This window comes from Hyperolius riggenbachi, chromosome 1 (assembly GCF_040937935.1).
Source record: "Hyperolius riggenbachi isolate aHypRig1 chromosome 1, aHypRig1.pri, whole genome shotgun sequence".
In the NCBI taxonomy this organism is placed as follows: domain Eukaryota; kingdom Metazoa; phylum Chordata; class Amphibia; order Anura; family Hyperoliidae; genus Hyperolius; species Hyperolius riggenbachi.
In genome coordinates this window covers 284,770,452-284,794,583 of record NC_090646.1, presented here as the reverse complement: position 1 = coordinate 284,794,583, position 24,132 = coordinate 284,770,452, and the positions used below count along the sequence as shown (strand labels likewise).

General features: G+C 41.8%; 1 protein-coding gene across 1 annotated transcript in view; it reads right to left on the bottom strand.

The window, feature by feature from the left end:
- Positions 1 to 10,010: 10,010 nt before the first annotated feature.
- FNTA (farnesyltransferase, CAAX box, subunit alpha) overlaps positions 10,011 to 24,132 on the bottom strand; it is a 58,537-nt gene continuing 44,415 nt past the window's right edge. The window contains exons 5-9 of the mRNA XM_068271144.1: positions 23,939 to 24,065; positions 20,357 to 20,505; positions 18,366 to 18,428; positions 12,803 to 12,971; positions 10,011 to 11,144 (exon numbers count right to left, since the gene is read on the bottom strand). Of these exons, the coding sequence (XP_068127245.1) occupies positions 11,004 to 11,144; positions 12,803 to 12,971; positions 18,366 to 18,428; positions 20,357 to 20,505; positions 23,939 to 24,065 (649 nt within the window). The 3' untranslated portion in view covers positions 10,011 to 11,003. The remainder of the gene's footprint in view (positions 11,145 to 12,802; positions 12,972 to 18,365; positions 18,429 to 20,356; positions 20,506 to 23,938; positions 24,066 to 24,132) is intronic.

The following is a 24,132-nucleotide window of genomic DNA, read 5'->3' as shown; positions in this document are numbered from 1 at the left end:
ACCACCAACAGAGCCTACAGGAAATTAAACATTCCCGTTTAGTATCCCAGATCGGCTTGGCAGGTGTAATGCTGGGGAGCATACTTTGACCACCCAGTGTAACAAGGCTAATTAGCTGGATAATGGAAGAGGCTCCACAGATGGACACAGGAGTAATGAACAAGGGAGCAAGATTGCCCAGAGCAACTGCAGCTTTGGGCCGCCTATCAGGCTAGATGCTAAGTGATACAATACACAACAGACCTAGTCGGTAACAGGCTTGGGTCATACACGTTAATTCAGATGTGTCAGTCGTATTGGAAGGATTAGGCAGATTCGTAGTCGAGGCAGGCAAAGGTCGGTACACAATACAATATACAATATTACAAATAATACAATACTGACTGACTAGAGTATATATATATATATATATATATATATTATATATATATATATATATATATATATATATATCGTGCTGATGCCGAATATATGAAATGTAGCTCTCAAATAACTCACTAGCTAAAACACAAGTAATGACAATTAACAAGACAGACAACAGACAGACAGACAGACAGAATGCTTAGCCAATCTAGTCGCTGTTTCAGTGACGGCAACGGCAACATTCATACTGAGATAGACAAGACTAACAGGTAGGAGCAAAACTAATGGCAACCGCTGCTATAGTTTGTCCTCAAGAACAAGACAAGAACAAGGCTAGAAGGAATACTACCAGTCACCAACGTGCTGTTGGCAGAATCTAAACTATCAGGATCAGAAGGACTTCACTGACCCCCGCAGGTCAGCAAACGTCCAGCAAACATGAAAATACAGTGCAAGGCATTATACAGTACATTGTTACAATAACAACTTTTACAGCATAGACCCAACGACAACTCAGAGAGCTGAACGCTATGTCGGGCGGAGTCTGAAATGGGAGGCAGACTTTTATGCCGGCATTAGCCAATGGATGCAGGTATGCAAATTTCCACACAGCTGAACGGTAATCATTCAATCCTGAGCTGGCTTGATTACCATTTGCTATCATAACAAATGCATGCAGTACTATGCAACAACATGCATGCTGGAAATCCAGGGCCATCTGGCTGCAGTTCAACTGCAGCAAACCATAGGAGGAATTCTGACAGCATCCTGAACTGCTCTGAACTGCAAAATGATTACAAATGACAATAAGACTTACTGCGAATGCGCAACCGAATGCAAGCAGACAAGTCAGAACTGCCCAGTTGCAGCTCCACTGCAAGCGACAGAACATGCAACTGGAGAGATCCTGACAGCAGGTACTTGTCGGTTGCTCTCTTTAGGTATTGCGACACATGGTGTACCATATACTACCCCGAAGGTTTGGACTGAAACTGAGAGAACTTGTTGGATGCCCCCAGAATATCTTAAATAATAAGGTATAGGAATAATTAGATCTTACCTCGATAAATGGACACATCATATGGGTAAAATTGGTTTTAATGTTGCACAAAAAAAAACACAAGGCGTTTCACGGGAACTGGCCCACTTCCTTAGGTCAATAACAAAGTGCCCAAGTCTGTAGCAGACAGCTGTGGGCACCTCTTTTTGTGAAGACGGTCCATACTGCGCACGCGCAAGCGCCCTCTCTCGCAGTATGGAGCCGTCTGTCTTCGGGAGAACTATGCTCCTGAAGACTTCCAAAGTTCCCTGCGGCAGGGCATTCAAATGGGGAAGCTAGCGCTGCACCGAGAGAGGACAGGGAAGGCTCTATAGGACTCGGAGCCTTCCCTCTCTTTAGGCAAGTACCTGTTTTTTTTTAACTGAATCCCAATGACTTTAAAGTAAACCTGTAATGATTAAAAAAAAACAAAAAAAGTTTCACTTACCTGGGGCTTCTGCCAGCCCTCCTGTGCCCGTGGGGGTACTCAATGATTCTCCGCTCCCCTGCTGTGGCGAGGACGTGCACTGCCAGGGCCATGCAGGTGCAGTGGCCGGCAACTAAAGAAAGCGAAACTGGGCTGCAGTGGGAGACTGGAGGATCGTTGAGTACCGGAGAGGGCACAGGGCGGCTGGCAGAAGCCACAGGTAAGTGAAACTTTTTTTTTTTTTAATCATTACGCTTCCTTTATAGTGTACCTGAGGCAACATGTGACATGAGATAAACTAGTATATACAGTGCAAAACATGTTAAAGAACAAGCGACACTCATGCTAACCTAGAAATAAAAAACACATATATAAGTAGATAAATACTACTTCTACTTACATAACTGACATAGATGTATTGTGCTATCCACGTAATGATTCCTGTGAATTTATAAAGGAAAAGCAGAAAATCCTATTCTAGGCAGTGGCCATCTTGCCAAGCTAATGCTGACATCATATCCTCCCTGACTCTTATTTTCCCCTCTCCCTTCTCTTGCTCATTGTGTATTCATTAGCTGTCCTCCTCCCAGAGTCTTCAGACACTCCCACTGAGGTGTATACTAACAACTGTATTGTCTTTTTTTATTTACACATCCAATCACTGAGTCACCTCAGCCTTGCTTATAAACACAAGTAATCAGAGGGTGTTTCTGATAAGCAGCTAGGCAGGGAAATAAATGGAAGAGGATGAATATATTATAGATAAAAAGAACTCCCAGCACTCAACTCTTTGGCACTGTTTGGCACTAGTGCCAGTGCTCTTAAAGTATGTGATAACTACAAACCATAACAGCAGAAAAAGTTTTGAAAGTTTTGAATGCAGGATTAGCATCTTTATCACTTAATACACTCAGACCAGTTGCTGTTGAAATTTGATTTTTATGGTGACAATACCGCTTTAATAACCAGTCTGTTTTACTTGATTTATTTTGCTGCCCAATAGTTCATTTTTAGGAATGGAAGTGACAGCTTCTGTCTTGTCTGTAGCTGTCATGCCTCAGCAAGTGTTTGCACATGACAGCCCACCAGCCCAGGACTCTGACTGTAGAACGGTTTTCCCTACTAGAACCTTTGGCCTAGGGGTAGGGAACCTATGGCTCAGGAGCCAGATGTGGCTCTTTTGATGGCAACACAGACTAATCAGTAGGGGTTGATTCACTAAGCTAAACTGCTCAAGCAGCACAGCTTAGTGTGACAGCGCAAGTAACATTTTCAAATTTTCCCAATAGGAAATTGACAGGCAGCCTATTGGGGCCAAAGTGCGGGGATCTTGTCCAACAAAGTGAATCAACCCCCAAGTCAGCTAGCTAATTGTACAACCGGTTAGTCAGTATTTCTCCTGCCTGGCTCTCGGGGAAATTGCTGATGTTGCTGAAACCCAAGATAAGCTGAAGACGTGTCTGACACTTCAACTGTATACACATCACCATAGCAACAGTGACGTGAGCCCTCTGCTGCGCATGCGCACTGTCCCAGTTTGAAAACACATTGTATGGCTCTCATGGAAATACATTTTAAAATATGTGGCGTTTATGGCTCTCTCAGCCAAAAAGGTTCCTGACCCCCAGCCATCTAGTGGCTGGAATCTGCTATGCATCCGTTTGCATGTGAGCACACTTCCTGCATTATGATTTATAATGGAAGGATCCTATACCATTCCTCCCGCTTTTCCCTCCCTTGCAACCCCAGTAACCCTCTCCTCCCCTGTACTGTTCTACAATGTTTATTATATTTGTGATGTTGAATAAGTCCTAACAGCTATATTACTGACCTCCTTACCTCAATCTGAGTTACCAAGGATTATTACAGCTCATTTTTCTGTTTTATACCTCTTCCACAATTTTTTGTAGCAGACCCCCAGGTCCCTTTTTATGGGTTTTGTAATTAATAATATCATATTGTAAATTATATTTGCCAGTCTGTATTCCTACTTGCCAATCAATATATATTAGTGCACTTTCACCTTAATTTCCCCTTGTAAAAAGTCCAGGTTGCTATACATTTTTCCTGCCACTAGATGGAAACCTTGAGCTCCATCTATGATAAGATAGCCTCATGCAGACTTGCAAAGGACTTCTAATAAGTTTGTCCTATTTAGGCCACTGTATCCAGGAAGTGGTACTCCCCATGTGTCCCATGCTGGATTAAACTGTAACCCAGCGTGTTATTCGCCGCCCTTGGTGGAGAGGAGGCGGTGCCATTAGCAGCAATTTGCCGCACGCTGATCAATTATACTCACATAAATATGCCATTACGGAACATCTAACTGATCAGGCCATCCATGACCACTTCTGCACAGCCGTACACCATGGCCCATATGCAATTAACCCTTTGCTGCTGAATTTTCTCCTAGGAGATAATTTTTCATCTTCTATTTTAAATAACTTTTCAGCTTTTTCTTTGCAACTTATAAAGTTCCAAAAAGTAGGTGAAAAAGTACTATCAAAATTATTTTGAGTATTTATTTTTTTTTGCTTGCTGATGGTTTAAAATGCATTTCATTGACAATGTTGAAATTATCACCCAGTAGAAAACTCAGAAGAAAAAGTTAATTGCATATGGGTCCATGTATCTTGAGATTTTAGAGGTGATCAAGCCACTGATGAGGGAGGGAGACTATGTTAAACTACTTAGGATGGAGGCTCACGGAATCGGAGTGCTTAATCTCCAAAAGGTTATGATTTAACTCCATTTATTTAAAACTAGTCTAATTGCTTTTGTTGTCCTGCTATCTGGCCCACTGTGTCTCTCTCCTGAATTGTACATTAAAATATTTGTGTTGCTTTATGCAGCCAGTAGTGTTGTCACTATGGAGATGGGGACGCGGTGCTCAGTCAGCGTACGGAACACAGACTTCCGTGTTCCCCCGACACACATGGTGGGAGTGATGAGTGGGCGGGGCAGGGATTTTGGCTTGCCTACCTCTCTGTGTGCAGTAGCAGCTCCCCTTCAGATCCGCCCTATGGACAGACTCTGGCAGGAGCATCTTTACAGCCCATTCTTCCCTGTGTATGCTGGGGTTGTACTGAAGTGAGTAGAATACGGAGGCTGCCATTTTTATTTCCTTTTAAACAATACCAGTTGCCTGGCAGCCCTGCTCATCTATTTGGCTGCAGTAGTGTCTGAATCACATCAGAAACAAGAATGTGGCTAATCTTGTCAGATCTGCAATGTCAGGAACACCTGATCTGCACATGCTTGTTCAGGGTCTATGGCTAAAAGTAGTAGAGGAAGAGGATCACCAGGATAGTCAGACAACTGGTATTGCTTGAAAGGAAATATTTATATAATTACTGTATGGCAGCCTCCATATCCCTCTCACTGCAGTTGTCCTTTAAGTGACGTCAGTGTATCTTTGTACTGCCTTTAGCTCACAAACAATTTCAAAGAGGCTGCATTCTCAAAATGTCATTGCTGCCGCTATGCTATACCTTGATATTCAATAAAAAAAAAAAAAAAAAAAAAATTCAAAAGATGGTGCCGCCCTCGCATCTTTAAACAGAAAAAAAAAAAATGATATGTGCTTAGAAAAGAAGTACCCAAATCATTCCCCTCCTGATTTATACCTACACTGCAGCTGTCCTTGGTAGATTTTGGGGCGCTGGTCTAGTTTAGGAGACCCAGCAGGAAACCTCATAGAGAAATTTAACTAACGTGATTGAGTTGACAGCACCTTTTTGAACTGCTAAGTTTCAGATAGGTAGTAGGTAATGACACCCACACTATTCGACCAATCACAACACTCTGTGCTGTAGAGAGTGTTATGATTGGTGAACTGTGTTCCCTCTATGAGGCTTCCTGCAGGGTCGCCTAAACGAATGCTGATTTTGATATTCATTATCAATTGTTTTTTATAGTGTGCTGTGGGGTAGGGGTTAAATTTACAGGGAGTGCAGAATTATTAGGCAAGTGGAATTTTTGAGGAATAATTTTATTATTGAACAACCACCATGTTCTCAATGAACCCAAAAAACCCATTAATATCAAAGCTGAATATTTGTGAAAGTTGTTTTTAGTTTTAGCTATTTTAGGGGGATATCTGTGTGTGCAGGTGACTATTACTGTGCATAATTATTAGGCAACTTAACAAAAAACAAATATATACCCATTTCAATTATTTTTTACAAGTGAAACCAATATAACATCTCAACATTCACAAATATACATTTCTGACATTCAAAAACAAAACAAAAACAAATCAGTGACCAATATAGCCACCTTTCTTTGCAAGGACACTCAAAAGCCTGCCATCCATGGATTCTGTCAGTGTTTTGATCTGTTCACCATCAACATTGCGTGCAGCAGCAACCACAGCCTCCCAGACACTGTTCAGAGAGGTGTACCGTTTTCCCTCCTTGTAAATCTCACATTTTATGATGAACCACAGGTTCTCAATGGGGTTCAGATCAGGTGAACAAGGAGGCCATGTCATTAGTTTTTCTTCTTTTATACCCTTTTTTGCCAGCCAGGCTGTGGAGTACTTGGACGCGTGTGATGGAGCATTGTCCTGCATGAAAATCATGTTTTTCTTGAAGGATGCAGACTTCCTCCTGTACCACTGCTCGAAGAAGGTGTCTTCCAGAAACTGGCAGTAGGACTGGGAGTTGAGCTTGACTCCATCCTCAACCCGAAAAGGCCCCACAAGCTCATCTTTGATGATACCAGCCCAAACCAGTACTCCACCTCCACCTTGCTGGCGTCTGAGTTGGACTGGAGCTCTCTGGCCTTTACCAATCCAGCCACGGGCCCATCCATCTGGCCCATCAAGACTCACTCTCATTTCATCAGTCCATAAAACCTTAGAAAAATCAGTCTTGAGATATTTCTTGGCCCAGCCTTGACGTTTCAGCTTGTGTGTCTTGTTCAGTGGTGGTCGTCTTTCAGCCTTTCTTACCTTGGCCATGTCTCTGAGTATTGCACACCTTGTGCTTTTGGGCACTCCAGTGATGTTGCAGCTCTGAAATATGGCCAAACTGGTGGCAAGTAGCATCTTGGCAGCTGCACGCTTGACTATTCTCAGTTCATGGGCAGTTATTTTGCGCCTTGGTTTTTCCACACGCTTCTTGCGACCCTGTTGACTATTTTGAATGAAATGCTTGATTGTTCGATGATCACGCTTCAGAAGCTTTGCAATTTTAAGAGTGCTGCATCCCTTTGCAAGATATCTCACTATTTTTGACTTTTCTGAGCCTGTCAAGTCCTTCTTTTGACCCATTTTGCCAAAGGAAAGGAAGTTGCCTAATAATTATGCACACCTGATATAGAGTGTTGATGTCATTAGACCACACCCCTTCTCATTACAGAGATGCACATAACCTAATATGCTTTATTGGTAATAGGCTTTCGAGCCTAAACAGCTTGGGAGTAAGACAACATGCATAAAGAGGATGATGTGGTCAAAATACTCATTTGCCTAATAATTCTGCACTCCCTGTAAATGTGGCTGTACCCGTCCTTGGAATATCCGAACAATACTTCCACAGCTCCACAAAGGAAATAGCATATTTGAAAAGATGGTTGCATTTATTTTTCCCCTTTGGGAGAATGTTGGCGTGTAACCACATTTGCTTTCAATAAAATATGTGCATTGGATAATAATCCTGGAAGGGTGGAGTCTCATTTGGATTGTTTTGCAATAGTGCCCCTTGCTTTCAAACTTTCAGGCATTGCTGGAAACATTTCTGCACTTCCTGTCCTTTTTAGGTGCTCTTACTTTAGCTGGCAAGGCAACTTTCACAGGGCACTTAGAGAAAAATGGAATCATTATTCAACACTTGCACCCATTAGACTATTGCTAGCTCTTAATTCTTCCAGTTGAATCAGGCCCCAGATTCTGTTCTTGCCAGACTACAACCTATTCATACCTTTTCATCTAATGCTTTCTTCTGTGGCAAGACAGCATCTGTTTAAATATAGATGTAACCTTCTCACATGAACATTGAGGGAGTCATATTGAATTATACATCCATTAAAATAGCAGCAGGAACCCCATGTATAAGGCCCATTTACACGGTAGGCTGAAGGGGGTGAATTCACTTGTTCGTTGCTCCCATGCATGAGCCAAGCACTTGCTGGTACGGTCTTGGAGGCAGTGCAGGCTCAGATGAAACAGGTTTTTTGTTTTATTTTGTGGTTGGGTAAGGTCATCACTTTGTCAAATAAGGACAGGAGTGATGAGAGGGTTGAGAAAAATAGGTTTGCAACAGTCATGTACAGTCTTATCACACACTACCACTGCGAGGTGACCCATACAGTGCAACATACAGTCCATACACTTTGTACCCTCACAGATAAGAAATTCCAACTATAAAACACTTTACTAACAGAAAATGCCTTCTGGGAGCATGAAAGAGATAAAAAGGGCCAATAGTTCATAGATTTTAGCTCTGGCATACGTCAATGAATTTATCATTGAGCAAAAACTATAAAAACAGTAAAAAAAAAAAACACTTTAAATATAAAATAAAACTGTGGAATATCTTAAAGAGACTCCGTAACAAAAATTGCATCCTGTTTTTGATCATCCTACAAGTTCCAAAAGCTATTCTAATGTGTTCTGGCTTACTGCAGCACGTTCTACTATCACCATCTCTGTAATAAATCAACTTATCGCTCTCTTGTCAGACTTGTCAGCCTGTGTCTGGAAGGCTGCCAAGTTCTTCAGTGTTGTGGTTCTGTGATGCATCTCCCCCTTCCAGGCCCCTCTCTGCACACTGCCTGTGTGTTATTTAGGATTAGAGCAGCTTCTCTCTTATCTTTTACTAGCTGGATAAATCATCCTCTGAGCTGGCTGGGCTTTCACATACTGAAGAATTACAGACAAAGGCAAAGCTGTTTGCATGAAGAAATGAGCAGCCTGAAACTTCAGTGCATGAGAGATGCAGGGGGAAAGAAACACAGATATGATCTCTTGAGATACAAAAGGAAGGCTGTATACAGCCTGCTTGTGTATGGATGTATTTTCTATGTGTGGACATACTGTACATCAACCTACTTCCTGTTTTGGTGGCCATTTTGTTTGTTTATAAACAAACTTTTTAAAACTGTTTTTAACCACTTTTAATGCGGCGAGGAGCGGCGAAATTGTGACAGAGGGTAATAGGAGATGTCCCCTAACGCACTGGTATGTTTATTTTTGTGCGATTTTAACAATACAGATTCTCTTTAAATTTACTTTAAGTCATTTTAGGAGAAGGAAGATAGATACAATTGTTTATTTCATTAGTTTATTTTGACCTTGGGTGTCCTTTAAATGCACCAGTGTGGAAGCACTAAATAGGATTGTTTCGTGTTGAGATTGTATTGTACAATTCACTGCAACACAAAAGATTTGTTAAAGACAATTCCTCTGGTAAAGAATTCAGGTTCATATGCAAGGAGTGTCTCCTTGCCTAACAGAACAGAGACCACTTCCATGGAGGGAAGCGAGAATGCGATTTGGCATTATCTTGCTGTCTTCCTTGATAAAAAAAAAAGGAGTTTTAGCCTACCACTCACTAAAACCATCTAGTACAATATTATAACTTTACAATACAAAGAGACCACAAAAAGTTGAGCAGTAGTGATGGTCGTGTCTAGAAAAACTCATGGAGAATTATGAAATCAATTTGGTCAGGTGATAGATGTGCAGGTCTCTGATTTGCTAGTCATGATCATGTGCTTAAGCAGGATGATCAAGAGATTTGCAAATCTATCAGATGATCAAACAAATCACATGTCTCTGCATAAGTTCTCCTAGACATGAACAATCACTACTGAGGAGCCAAAACCAGGAAACCATGAGCCAATATACTGCAACAATGCTGGCCTATAATTCTGACTTGCATGCACTTTTCATGCAGCCTGAAAGTGGGGAAATCAAAACAAGAAGTGGATTTTAATTCCAAGCCGCATTAAATCTGCATGGAAGCTGGAATTATAATCTCAAGACCCACCTGTAGTTCAAGGCATGAATTTCACAATGAGAATAGATTTTTTTAAAATCAAATATTTCTCAGTATCAACATCTTCTATAGAGCATTCTAGCATTTTGTGAATAGAAGATATATTACCAACGAGCTAAAATGATTTCTGAACAATTTTATAATGGACATTCTATGAAAACACACACTTACACCAAAACACTTTTAGTTTAGTTTATTGCAGGAAAATAGCTACATCCTCTTTTTAACAAGTCATTGTAGCTTGCTTATGTAGCATTGGACATCTGTTACATACAACCTCTACAATCGTTATGTCATTGAGAATACAAATTGTTAGGAACACGAGAAGTGTTTCAGGGATTAGCTTGGATTTTACGTGCCATGTAAAGATGGGCTGATTCAACTGCATCATTTTCTTGCTCTACAAAAAGCGGATATCCTGTTGGTAGGACCAGAATGTTGCAAATGGTTTATCAGATTTGTAAACTAAGGTTTTATACAAAACAATGAATCAAGCTGACAGGTATAAATTATAAATCTTTTGACTCAAATAGTCTTGTACAAAGTTACTGGTCCGCTTAGGAGTTCAGGCCCTTTCACACTGTAAATTGCAAAGCATGTAAGAAAAAGAAAAAAAAAAAGTTGTCTTTTTTTGTATGCTTGCTATACAATTATTTCTGCGAGTCCCATTCAGTCTAACTGACTATTGGAAAAGCACAATAATGCAGCAGATAGTGCATTTTGATGACAATTGGATAGTGCCAGTTGAAATGACATAACCAGATTTACATTATCGTTCCGGCATCGTTGTGATCAGCAAAGTGCTCAAGTCCCAAAGATTGAGTGGAATATCATGCAGTGTGAAAAGGCTCTTCATGCTAACTGCAGAGTGTGAGAAACAGCCTTTCATAACACATCACTAGCCAACAGCAAGACTATGGCTTGAAACTGCAGCCAGTTCCACAATATACACAGTTAAGCAAATGTGGCATTCAGCTATTAGGATCAACTGTCATAAATGAAGCAGCTCACACAGGTCCGCATAGTCAGCTGGTTACAAGAACAAGTCAGTCAATGAATTGTAGGCAGCCATGGATTAGACTTCACTACATTAATCTTTGACACTTAGGTTTACTCTGTAAGAAAAAGAAAACAACTAAAAATACACATCTGAAAACTAGTCAAATTATTTTCATTGTACACCATTGGCTGTTTGATTAGATTCTTCATGGTCAGTATGCGGTGAGCCATATCTCATCTCTAGTGACCGGCAAATATAGCGCCAGTATTCTTTTCTAATGGTGTCTCTTTCTGTGGAAAGCAGTTCACAAATCTGAAAGAAAAAAAAGATTGCAAATAAACAATAAATAAATACCTAAAGAGCCAATAAAGGTTCAGTAATATCATAGAAAAGAATATAGTGTTCAAAAAATCTTTAGACAACATTTTTAAAACCACTAAGGTTTTGTTCACAGTGGGCGTTCCTTGTAAAAGCAGGATGCTGCACTCCATTAACTCACACTGTCAATAAAGGTTTTATATTGTAGCGCGATGTTACGCGTTAGGGTGTCCGTTAATCTGCAGCGCTTCACTATGTACGGAGCCTAAAGCAGGGTTTCCCTGCCCTTTCCTACCAACAGTGCATGTTAAGTAACAATACATATACCCTACTGGCTAGTTTTAGCTCTGAAATTAAATTTAAATCTAGATTTAAGTTAACAAACAGGCACACAATCAAGCTACAGGATATCTATGAAGGATTACACATTTATCTTCCCATAATCATTGGCTACAATTTAATTATAATACATCCAAAAGGTATTCTCTAAGGTGATCTAGATGTAAGGTGGTAGCTGGCAGTGCAGAGATGATGTCTAAATCGCAGGTCAATAGTCCGGGTCCCATTACCTGTATGGACAAGCAGTCATTGTTCTCCTATAAAGTCCTACCCCATCTGCATCACACAGATGTAGGCTATGCTTCCTGTCACTAGTTACACTGTAAAAGGATCCTGTACTGAATCCTTTTGATTAGCCAATTTTATTACCTCAATGTAGTATGAACGCTTACCTACACAATCTGTGTGTAGCATTCAAAATCTGTTGGCCTTCTTACTATAAAAGGCCTGTACACACGCTTGACTGATGCCATCCAGTGGGGATTGTGAACCGATCCCTTGTGGGACAACACTGAGCCAGGGCTTTACAGATGCGTAGTCTATGTGCTCTGTTTAAATGCGGGGAGGTGGAGGGCCAACTGAGAAGTGCAGACATGATGTCACAAAGTGGCCGCGGCAATGGTCGTCTCTGGGCTGAGTCGATCCACCCAGCAAATCGCTGGCCACTGTACACATGCAAGGTTAACAGCTGAGGCAGTCGTTATCGGCCGCCTCATCGCCATAGTTGTGTCACAACTGCAGTATATGATAGAGTTATAAGATCTTTGAGTCAACCACTTCCATGGTGGAAGACAATTTGAATTTGAGAGTTTTTTTTGTATATATCTTTTAAAGCTCATCTGTAGCCAAAAAGTAGACTGTGCCCAGTCCTCCTTAGCAGTGTTCAGGGAAAACAAGGTACTGATCAGTAAAGCCATCCTCAGATTGGTGAACAAGTCTTTCAAGCTGCCCAAGTCAAACTTGCTAAAGGGAAGTGTCACATTTGATGAAGAGCAGGACTGGGGACCAGAAGGAGACTTACTGCACAAGGAGATTATATATATATATATATATATATATATATATATATATATATATATATATATATATATATATATATATATATATATATATATATATATATATATATATATATATATATATATATATATATTTTTTTTTTTTTTCACTCATATTCAGGTTAGGTTTGAACTCCTACTTGAAGACACACATAATTCAGTAATTAGACCCATTTTACACCACATCAAAGAGCAGGAAAAACAGTTTCTTCATGTGCACTATATAGTGTGAGAGGGCCCTTTTGGATAACAAACCTCTAGTGCCTTCTTCAGGGTATCAGAGTTTTCACATTTCTTTTCCAGCATGTCATCATACAAGTCTACCAGAAAAGCGAGAAGAAATGGCGAACGGTGCGTTTCCTGCAAACTCTCAATTTGCTCAAGAAGGTTTGGGAAGTCAGCCATACCACGGTCTTGTAAAATGCTGCATAAAATAAAAAAATTAAAAAAAATGTATAAATCATAATTTGAAAAGGCTCACTGATTAACAGAAGAGAAACAAGATTTGACATAAGCATTTTCTGACGCAGCCATTTTAAAGTGAATGGGAATCTTTCTTTTTTTTATTTTATTTTGTTTGTCATCATTTACCTTTAAGAAACCCTTCATCAACTGTCCCTATGCTGTTTCACTGACAGCTCCCCGTGCCCAAAATAACGTTAAAGATTTGAACATTTCGGTCGACTATGAAATGAAGAGGAGGCAAAGCTTTTTTTTTTCCAAGGATCATCCTCTCCTCCGTCAAGCGGCGCCAAGTGTTTCCCTTCCTCCACCCCTCCAACCCAGCATCCCCTGCAACTTTCTTTTGTGTGGCACTGTACCAAATAAGAGTCAGGTAAACTGGGGAATGACCATTTATCAACAAGTAATGGTGATTTTAAACTTTTGGATTGCTTGGTTAGCATCCTTATTACCGTATTTTTCGGACTATAAAACGCTCCGGACCATAAGACGCACCTAGGTTTAGAGGACAAAAACCAGGAGAAAAAAATACATACTAAACCTGGGTGCATCCATGGTCCAGGAGTGTCTTATGGACCTTTCCTTCCCCCCCCCCTAGATGTTTCTGTCTGTTATACTGCCTAGCTACATTAACCAGTGCTGCCCCCACAAACTAAACTAAACTTCAGTGCCCCTGCTGCCCCCCACCCCAGCTACACTGCACTACACAAACCCCTGCTCCCTCCTCCTCCCCCTCCCAGCTACACTGCACTACACTACACTACACTACCTCCTCCCCCTTTTCCTCAGCCACACTAACTAACCAATAACATTACATTAAATGATATCTCACCAGCCTGGGTGTCCATGCTGTGCAATTGATCTTAATGAGATGCACAGTGGGGTGGCAGCAGCAGCACCATGTGATCCACAATGTTTCAAAGTGTCTTAGCAGCAGCCGCTGTAAATATGCAGATTACTGGTCCTTTGATCTTAATCTCCCCTTCTTGCCCCGCAGGAGCATGTTCCACAATGTGGCATAGTTGAAGCCGCTGATATCCCCAATGCTGGTCCTTTAATCTTACATTCTTTATATGTCCAGCAGCAGCGCGATCCGTAATGTTTCTATGCGGTATAGGAGAAGCCGCCGATATCCCCAATGCCAGTCTGTCCCGCAGCAGCGTGATCTGTAATGGTTGTATGCGGCCGTTTTTCCCAATGCTGGTGCTTTGATCTCGCCCAGCATCAGTGCAATCCCGGTGTATTCAGCCGCTATAGCGCAGGGTCCTCAGAGGCTTCCGTACTGCCCTGTCTACTTGCGCCCTCTCATGACCTGAGGCGCACGTGCGCCGGGTCATGGGGTGACGCACATAAACAATGTAATACGGAAGCCTCTGAGGACCCTGCGCTATAGCGGCTGAATACACCGGGATTGCAATGATGCTGGGCGAGATCAAAGCACCAGCATTGGGAAAAACGGCCGCATACAACCATTACAGATCGCGCTGCTGCGGGACAGACTGGCACTGGGGATATCGGCGGCTTCTCCTATGCCGCATAGAAACATTACGAATTGCACTGCTGCGGGACATATAAAGAATGTAAGATTAAAGGACCAGCATTGGGGATATCAGCGGCTTCTATGCCGCATAGAAACATTATGGATCGCGCTGCTGCGGGGCCCGCTAAGAAGATTTAGATCAAAGGACCAGCAATTTGCATAATTACAGTGGCTGCTGCTAAGCCACTTAACACTCTGGATCGCGCTGCTGCCGCCTGCTACTCCATGTACAGCTGACGGAAACCAGCACCAGGGGAGGTAGGACTATAACATGTTACATTCGGACTATAAGACGCAGCAACTTTTTTTCCCCACTTTTGGGGGAGAAAAAGTGCGTCTTATAGTCCGAAAAATACGGTACTTGTTTCCCAGATAAAAATAAAGAATTGATTTTTAATTTTATGCCAGACAGTGGGAGAAGGTTGCATGAAGTTCTGGTTGTTTTGGCCTTACATTAAAGTAATATCCTGCCAAAACTGTGTACTGTATGTGTATATCATCCAGACTGCTATACAGATAAAAAATAATTGCCAAGTCCTCAGGCTTATTCTTAAAAACACTATTCCTATGGTAAGTGAGGGACTCAATGCTGCTTATGGCGCTGGAGGAAGCCCCGGGTAAGTATCAAATATTTCTATAACACTGTCTCTGGTACACTTTAAAAAGAGTCTGAAGCCAATATATTATAACCCCACCCCAAAAAAAAAAACAAAAAAAAAACAAACAAACAAACCACGACACTCACCTAAGGAGAAGTAAGCCTATAGAGCTAGATCATTTCTCACAGTCCTCTAATTCCAGCGCTGGCTCCTTCGTTCAAAACTCCCACTGCGGGGGGCTTTGGAAGTCTTCGGAAGCCCGAGTGCTCCATATTGCACATACACGAGAGATTGTGCTCGCACATGCGCAGTGCAGAGAGGCCCATCTTTGCGAACACTCAGGCCCCTGAAGATCTCCGAAGCCTACCGAAGTGGCAGAGAGCAGTCTCCCACCCATCAGTTGGAGACTACTAACGGTAGAGCCCGCGGTGGAACAAGGGGACCAGGAGAGGAATGGGAAGGCTCTATAGGACCCTCTTCTTAGGCAAGAACCTGTTTTTTTTAATATTTGCTTCACTCACTTTAAGGAGTGTGGTAAGGATTTTTTTTTTTCACATAACGTCCATATAAAATATTTCTCATGCATAAAGCTCCATATATGCACTTAAAGCCAATCCACCAGGCTAATCAACTTGGCCAAGCCTACTGCGTGACAACATGCTTGCACCAATCAGATGCAACCCCCTCCCCCGCACAGTAACAGAACGCATCGTCGGCTGTACCGTTGACTTTGGGTCTGTACAGTGTTGGCCCAGCTATGTGGCCCAAGGTATCAGGTCCTGATCTCAGACGGGCAACATCGATCACACGTGTGGCCTTAACACACCCTGATCTGACAAGGTATTAACTGTATAGGAAGAAAACTAATTCTGTAGTTCTAGGAATATTTAATAATATATTTTTTGAGTAATGCAATCATTGAGTTGAGCACTATAAATAAATAAATTACATATAACCAAAAAAACAAAAAAAAGGAGGCGGTTTCAGGTTTCTGCTGCCTTACTCGCCACCTACTGAACTGCAACAAACAAGTCTCCACCATTGTAAGAGGAGAGTCCTGGGTAATTGAAAGTGACAGTTTCTCTCTACAGAGCATTCTAGCCTAGGTCGTCTTAGTATTTATGGATGGTCAGCGAGATGCAAATAATTCGGACTTGATGCAGAATTATGCAAATTTTATATGCAGCTTGAAAATTAAGCAGAGGTGAGATTTGATTGGTCCATTTTCCAGCTGCATAGATCTCATTGACCTTCCCTACTAGTATTAAACAAGCTTGCCAATCAGACCAACAGGTGGAGTGTAGGTAGAGTGAAGCCTCTGAATAGTCCAGAGGCTTCCCATGTCCTCCTTGACCCATTTGTTGCCATGCATGGACACTCTGAACATAGCCAACAAGAGCTTGGCAGATATGTTCTTAAAGCAGCTCTACCAATCCATGAGCAGTTCCATGCTACTGCACATGAAGAGCATGACCTCGAACTGTCAGAGGGTCCCATCCAGCAACCATGGGGGGTCACAGGAAGCCTCCGGACTATCCAGACTATTTTAGGTTTCTATTTCTACCAATATTCCAGCTTTCTCTTTCAGTCGGGGGGCCAGATCACGAAGCAGGAAAAAAAAAAAAAAAAAAAAAAAAAAAGAGGAGGGCACAAGAGTCCTTTCGGTAAACACAGTACCACCACACACTCCCATTTAAAAAAAGCAGAGAGTAGCGGCACGACAGAAGCCACTATCTGGCGCCTACAGGTGCCGAAATTTACCTGCTTTGCCGCTTTTATAAAGGCCGCAATATGCGGCAATCAAGGTAAATTTCGGCTCCTGGAAGCACCCAATTAGCAGTAGCAATTTGCATTTCCGCAAGCCCCAGCTCCAATATTTCAAATACCACCATTGCATTTCCGCTTTTTGCATTTGCGCAATGCCCCATTAGCATTTCCATATCATTACCACTAATCAGGCGCCTCCAGGTGGTGAAATTTAACTTGATTGCCACACATTGTGGCAGAGTGAGGAGGAAAGCTTGAAAGGGGGGAGGGGAGATGAAGAAATAGCATTAGGCACCACCAGGGGTAATCTTAGGGTTAGGCATCAGTAGTGGGAGGGTTCGTTAGGTTTAGCCATAGAAAATAATTGGTAAATATTAATATTTTTCTATGGAATTTCAGTAGTAAAATATTGTTTATTTTAGCGAGATTCTACTAGCGGCAAACCCTGCACCCTTTTTTCATGTATGTGCCAGATCAACCCAAAGCAAAAAGGTCTTCGCAACGGTCTTTATAAAAGACTAGGCATTTACAACCAGTGTTGGGAGCAATAGTAGGATTAGGGAGGTAGGTGCAGCACCCAAAGTTGCCCAAAAAGGAATAAAATGAAAAAGGGCTTGCACACGTGGTGTGCATCACTCAAGGTTTATATGCCGTGGCAGCTGCAGAAGAGTCCGTTTGGGAAAGTGGAAGGTTGTGTATGTACTACCCAAATTTCTCTCATTTGCATGGCCATTTTGATCCACTCCAGGATTTTGTCTCCTTTCCAATACCAGTGCTCATGAGTGTAAAGGAATCCTCACTAGAATTTGTCTGCTTCCCCACAGAAGATTGGGATTTTGTTTCCCAGCTGAGCAATCAACCCAGCATTGTCCTGCCTGATCTGGGAAAGCACACAGGCTGTGTGCTAGTCAGAAGAGCAGATATTTGTGCTGTCAAAAGAAAGGGATATTGGAGTTTGGTGATTGTACTGTATAGAGAGGGATTATCACCTTTGAGTTTAGTTCATCACACCCCCCACAATCTTAGATCAAAAGGACGTAACACCTTGGCACCCCCAGAGTCCACCTCAAAACCTTTGGAGACAGAGCCTTTTGTCATGCTGCCCCTACACTTTGGATCTCCCTGCCACACCCAATCAGGACAGCTCCAACCCTGGAAGCATTTAAGTCTAAACTGAAAACCTACCTCTTCAGTCTGGCATTCATGAACATCTGACTATCTCCTCTGTAACACAACCCAGCCTGAAACCCTGTACTGATCTGAGACACAACTATGCACTTTGAGTCCTATGGGAGAAAAGCGCTTTACAAATGTTATTGTTATTGTATAGTATCCCATCCATTAGCAAGGTTTTTATGATAGATAGATAGATAGATAGATAGATAGAGTGGTGAGAGTGCACTCTCTCCTGACAGCACAAGCTATATGTTAGGACATCACATATTCTTACCCTCGAAGATAGTTCCAGGCACTTTCATTGTGTGGAGCAACCTTGATCATCTCTATAGCATATCTACAAAAACAAAGCAAAGGAGAAAAACAAAATAAAACCAACAGCAAACATGTATGGTTTCACCCAAAATGGCCTTTTACATTGATAGGGGCATTAGACAATGACCAGGCTAGGAATCAGATTGTAAAATCGTCAGAAAGACAGTAACATGACCATGGATTCTGTAAAGTACTGCAGAAGATGTGAGCACAATATAACACACGTCAGTACTATATAAAATATCCTTTTGTTTACAAAGCTAAAGAAAAAAAATCTAGAAGAGATACAAGAGAAAGAAAATATGTGCTTAATTTACAATATTAGAACAAAAAACAACAACTCATAGACGAAGGTCATTTTATAGTTAAAATGGTAGTCTAGCCAAAATCGTTTGTTTTGGATGGAGTTGGCAGGGGTCAGAGCTTCTGACAGAGTGTCATTGCTGTATGGCTTGACATTAAGTGAAAATCTTGCCACTGAAGATGAATGCGTAAATACTTACAAACTTTTCTAGGTTGTTATGGTTGGCCATTTCTTCAGTGATTCCTTCACATATTGAAGGGCAATGGACAGTTACTGGAATTTGTTTTATACTAGGGACACAGACACAATTTTACTTTTGAATGAACCCATCACTTACAAATGGAAGAAGAAAGTAACTGGCAGCCTAGCATTAACAAAAGTATTAGAGTACAATTAAAAAAGGTAAATTAAGAGGAATATGAGGGACGTCATTCTGGACTTGCTGTAAAAATACTACGGTCACAGGTTTTGTTTATCTTTTGCCTTTATTACTTTATAAACAAGCAGATCAGGTGTTATGACTCCAGTGACTGCAGGTTTGTGACTCTGGAGCAAAAAGATAAGCAAGTCAGGTGGGCAATGGGTATTTTTTAAAGTTAATAGCATTAGCAGTCTTTACCTCCCCAACAGAGCCAAGATAATTTGCTCCCTTTGTCCTCTACTGCTATTGTCCCCTGGAAGGTGTACCAGCAATATTGGCAGCATGTACAGAAATAATATTTTCTTTTCTGGGCCAACCTCCCTTAAACTTTTTTGCTCCTCCACTTGATCCACTGTAATACTACCTATGGTGCCATGTTTACATAATTCTCTGAAAGTCACCCATACTTTACATTCAGAGAGCCACAGTGGAGATGTAGCTTACCTCCTCCAGTGCCAGGTCCAATCTATCCTCTACTCCTTCTGCCCCAGTCAGGGGCGTAACTAGATATCCCCGGGCCCCCCTGCAAGGAAAAAAAAATCCGGGGCCCCACCAGGGCCCACTCAAGGACTTTTGGGGGGCCAGAGGGGGTCGCAACATAAGAGGAGAGCGTGGCCGCAGATCGGTGTGTGTGTGTGTGTGTGTGTGGGGGGGGGGGGTGGGGTGGAACATTCCCCCCCTCTCCCCTTGGGCTCTCCTCTCAGCACTCCCCTCCTGCAATCTTTAGTGACAGCGGGCGGGCAGCAGCGGCGGCAGGCAGGTCACACACATACCTCCTTCGCCCCGGAGGTCTCCGATGTCTAAGAGCTTCATGTCACTTCCTGTTTACACAGGAAGTGACATGAAGCACTTACTGATGGGAGACCTCCGGGGCGAAGGAGGTATGTGACCTGCCTGCCGCCGCTGCTGGCCGCCCGCTGTCCTGTTCCCAAGCGTGCCTTCTAGTCACATGACATCACAGGGCATGTAGAAGAAGCCAGAACAGAAGCAGATAGAAAGATATGCTGCTGGAGGAGGGAATATACCAGCAACATTACCCCTACAATGTGGGAATGTGACAAATTGAAGTAAGATGGCTACTGTGGGAATTTAGGAGGAGTTCCTTGAGAAAGGATAGGAAGAAGTCACGTACCACCAATAGATATGCTACTGTTTTAACTTCAATAAGTCAGGAAAAAAAAAAGAAAAAAGTAATCAGAAGCAAGGTAAGATCAAAGACACTCACTGGACCTCTCTTTCTAGAATCTGTGAGCTGCTGTATCCTGATGTATTAGAAATAATAAAGTATCTTTGGTTCCAAGCAGAGTTATTTCGTAGGTCTCTTGCCAATAACAAGTCGACAAACTGTAACTCTCCATCCCACAAATTGAACTCCTGAAAAAAAAATAATAATAATAAATTGGTGGTATTTACTGCAGCGGCTAAAATATTTAAAACAAAATCAAAGTTGGCCCCCTCTCTCGCCATACTTCCGTCCATGGTCCCCTCTCTGTTTCTCCACTGGACTCCCCATCACCCCTCACTCACTAGAAGTCAATGAAGTACTGTGTACGTTTTCTGGTAGTACTTTTAATGTCAAGCTGTAAGGTCCTAGTATTAATATTGCTAAGGGCAGAGGAACTGTATCACACAGACATGATAAATACAGACACCAAATAAACTTGTATGTAGCTTTGGCTGCAGCATGAGCATACAATATTGTATCATACGCTGAATTTGCTACCAAAGCTGCACAGCTGAATAAAGAAATGCAATAGTTATATAAGGAAATAGAAGGCAATGGCTGCGTATATTGTGGGGCATGATGGCAGTATTTGCTATATGAATGATTAATAATGGTTTTGAGTTTTATTCTAGGCAGAGAACTGTATGTGTATTTTACCGTAGGAAAATAGCTGTGCGTGGTAATACGCTGCATATACTGTATTTGTTTTTACCACACAATGCTTGCTTGGTCATTTACTATATATGGTCATCATTTTCTATTGTTTGGTATACATTTTTACCAGTCTGGGTTTTTTTTCTCCCTTAAAATCTGTAACACTAACATGGAGAACAGCGATGTCTTCTTATACATATTCTAGGTGGAGTATGTGCGGCACATTAAGACAGCAGTAACAATGGGCCACTTTCTTTTATATTATACCTGCTATATAGCCATGTCCTTAATCTGTGACCATGTCTTCTGGAATCCTAGCAATGCCCCTGCCCCATGTACCAAGGGTAGTGATTAGGTGTGCACACCAAAAATGAGGAATCAAGTCTACTGACAAATCCCATACAGGTCAAATGCAAATGGTGAAAGACCGGGCCATGGCTGTAGCAAATGACAACTTGAGTTGGCATCAGCAAGCATAATCTCTATAGCTTCTTGAAGCTCGTCAAGGAGACAAAAGCTGGAATGGCTAATATGAACCCAAAACATGGAATAAAGTTTGAGTAGATCGCTCTCAAATATCTTTTTTTAGAATTGTGAGTTATAGAAATCATTTGGTTACTCTTTTATATCGATTTGGAATGGACCGGTCTCTTTCCATGAATTGTAAGTATGACCTATTACGCAATCAAGGAACAAATGTTTTACGGGGGGACAGTTGGATCAATACATTGGACTGACTGCAGTTTGAAATTGGTCAAATAGATCATTTGGAATGTTTGTTGTGGCACCGATCATCATCTGATTGGTCGATCGGCTGCAAAGTCACCAGATGTATGGCCAAGACCTTAAAACGAGGCTTTGTTTGATCTTTGTTCTTCTGGCCAGAAGGATCACATTGACAGCAGTGGGGGAGAGGAAATTGGGAAACTATAAAGCTACCCTTTCAAGAATTGTAAGGTAAAACTGCTGATCATGATTGGAAGATATAAGCTGCTAAATGAATACGCAAATTTCAACTCTGCTTGTATGGACCGAGTTGGGCCCCACCCCTTTTCCTTTGGCTATTTAATGGTTCAGGAACTTAACCCCCTTTACTGCCACTTTGCCTTTGAATTTAGCCAATTAAATCTGTATAATTAACTCTTTTTAATCCTATAGACTACATCCAATATTGGCCTTTTCCACTATAGGTCCAATGTTGGACACGGTACAGCGCATGAGCTGGAATCAGCTCTGCTTCCTCCTTGCTCTAGACCCTCCAGTGTACTAGTACACTAGTACTTAATCCAGGGATGTCATCTTTAGGTCCCCATGTCAAAGTGCACAATAAGCACTTTGACATGGGGACCTAAAGATGACATCCCTGGATTAAGTACTAGTGTCTGTATGATTTAGTGGGATGGAGGCTGTTCCCACCAAAATATAAAAACTTTAAAAAGCAAGTTAAGGCCTCTTGCACAGAACATGCAATTCCAATTTTTTAATCGATTTTCACATGCGATTCCAATTTTTAATCAGTACTGCATGCTGCGTTTTTCTTTCGCTAGCATCCAGGGAAAATCAGAATTGCAAATCGGATTTGCAGTGTGCAGGAAGCCTTAAAATGTACTATGTGGCTTACCACAATCAAAAACAATTAGAGAAAAATAGGATTCAATTTATTCACAGTAAAATGACAACACATTTCATGGGTTTTGTTGCCCACTTCATCAAGTCAATGCAGCGTCTGCAGGTGAGTACAATTATGGCTTCTGCGCTCCAAGCCATTATTTTTCTGCAGTAATTGTCTCTTATTAGGTTAAGTCACATAGTATATTTTAAACTGCTCTTCATGTTTTTATATTTTTGGGGAGCGCCTCCTCCCTCCCGGTACGGCATCTCCCCACCCTAGGGGACCCCTAGGATATTTCTCTATACATCCAGGAGTCTATTTTTAGGAAAGCAACCATCTATAACTCCAGAAAATACCACAATCCCGAGTGGAGACAGGTCTTCTCTGCAGTGGTTGCTTGGCTTGCAGCCTGGTTTTGTGAATATCTCTCTATTGCATATCTTGTCTATATATCAAGCTTACTACACTATATTGGTACTCCTGGTTGTCTGTGTGTCTTTTGTCTCTGCACCCTTCAATGGCCTCAATTCACTAAGCTTACCTCCTGTCTTTAATAACTCTTCTAGAGTTGTTACCATGGTGATAAGGCATGTAGTATTCAGGAAACATTTTACCTGAGGCAAACCTAAACTTAACTCTTCTGTCTTTAAGTTAACTCTTTAATCCTTAAAATAACTTCAGAGTTAAAGACTGGCTGTTCATTAACTGCGTGTGAAAATAACTACAGAAGAGGTAACGTAAGGAATGAAGAGATAAGATAACTCTCTTAGGGCTGGAACCCACAGGAGCGCTTTTGGCAGCGTTTTGGCAGCGCTGCGATACGCTAGCACTTTGCCAAAACGCTGGGCTAATGTTAATGTATGGGGCAACTTCCACAGGAGCGTTTGCGTTTCCCAGGAACGCAAACGCAGGACGTGCAGCATTTTGGGAGCGTTAGCGCTTCAATGTAAAGTATTGAAACGCTAGCGAAAACGCTCAGCAAAACCTAAACTGAGCGGTTTTGCTAGCGTTTTGCGGTTCAGCACACTGTAACAAAATGAAAAATAATTCACAGGACCAATTTAGGATAAAAACGCAAAACGCTACGCAACCGCTGAGCAAAAAAATACAATGTTGCAAAACGCCACCGAAAATGCGCATGAATCCACTTGCAAACCGCTCAGACAAAACGCTAGCAGTTGCGTTTCGCGTTTGCTGATTTCAGTGGGTTCCAGGCCTCACTGTGTGGAGGTAAGTTTTCTCTTGCCTTACCTCCAGCATGATCTTAGTGAATTGAGGCCATTGTCTGTATGATGCATTAGAGACCTGAAATTTACCTGAATGACCCACTGTCTGTGCTGCCATGCATGATAGTTTTTTGCATCTTGGCTTAAGATATCTGCAATGAATTGAAGTTCATCCGATGGATCCTTCAGCAATTCAACAAGCACTCTTCTGTGGTGCCTGCAATAAAAAACAAACATTTATTGGATAACTTGAGATATAAAGTCAAACTACACAGTACTACAGT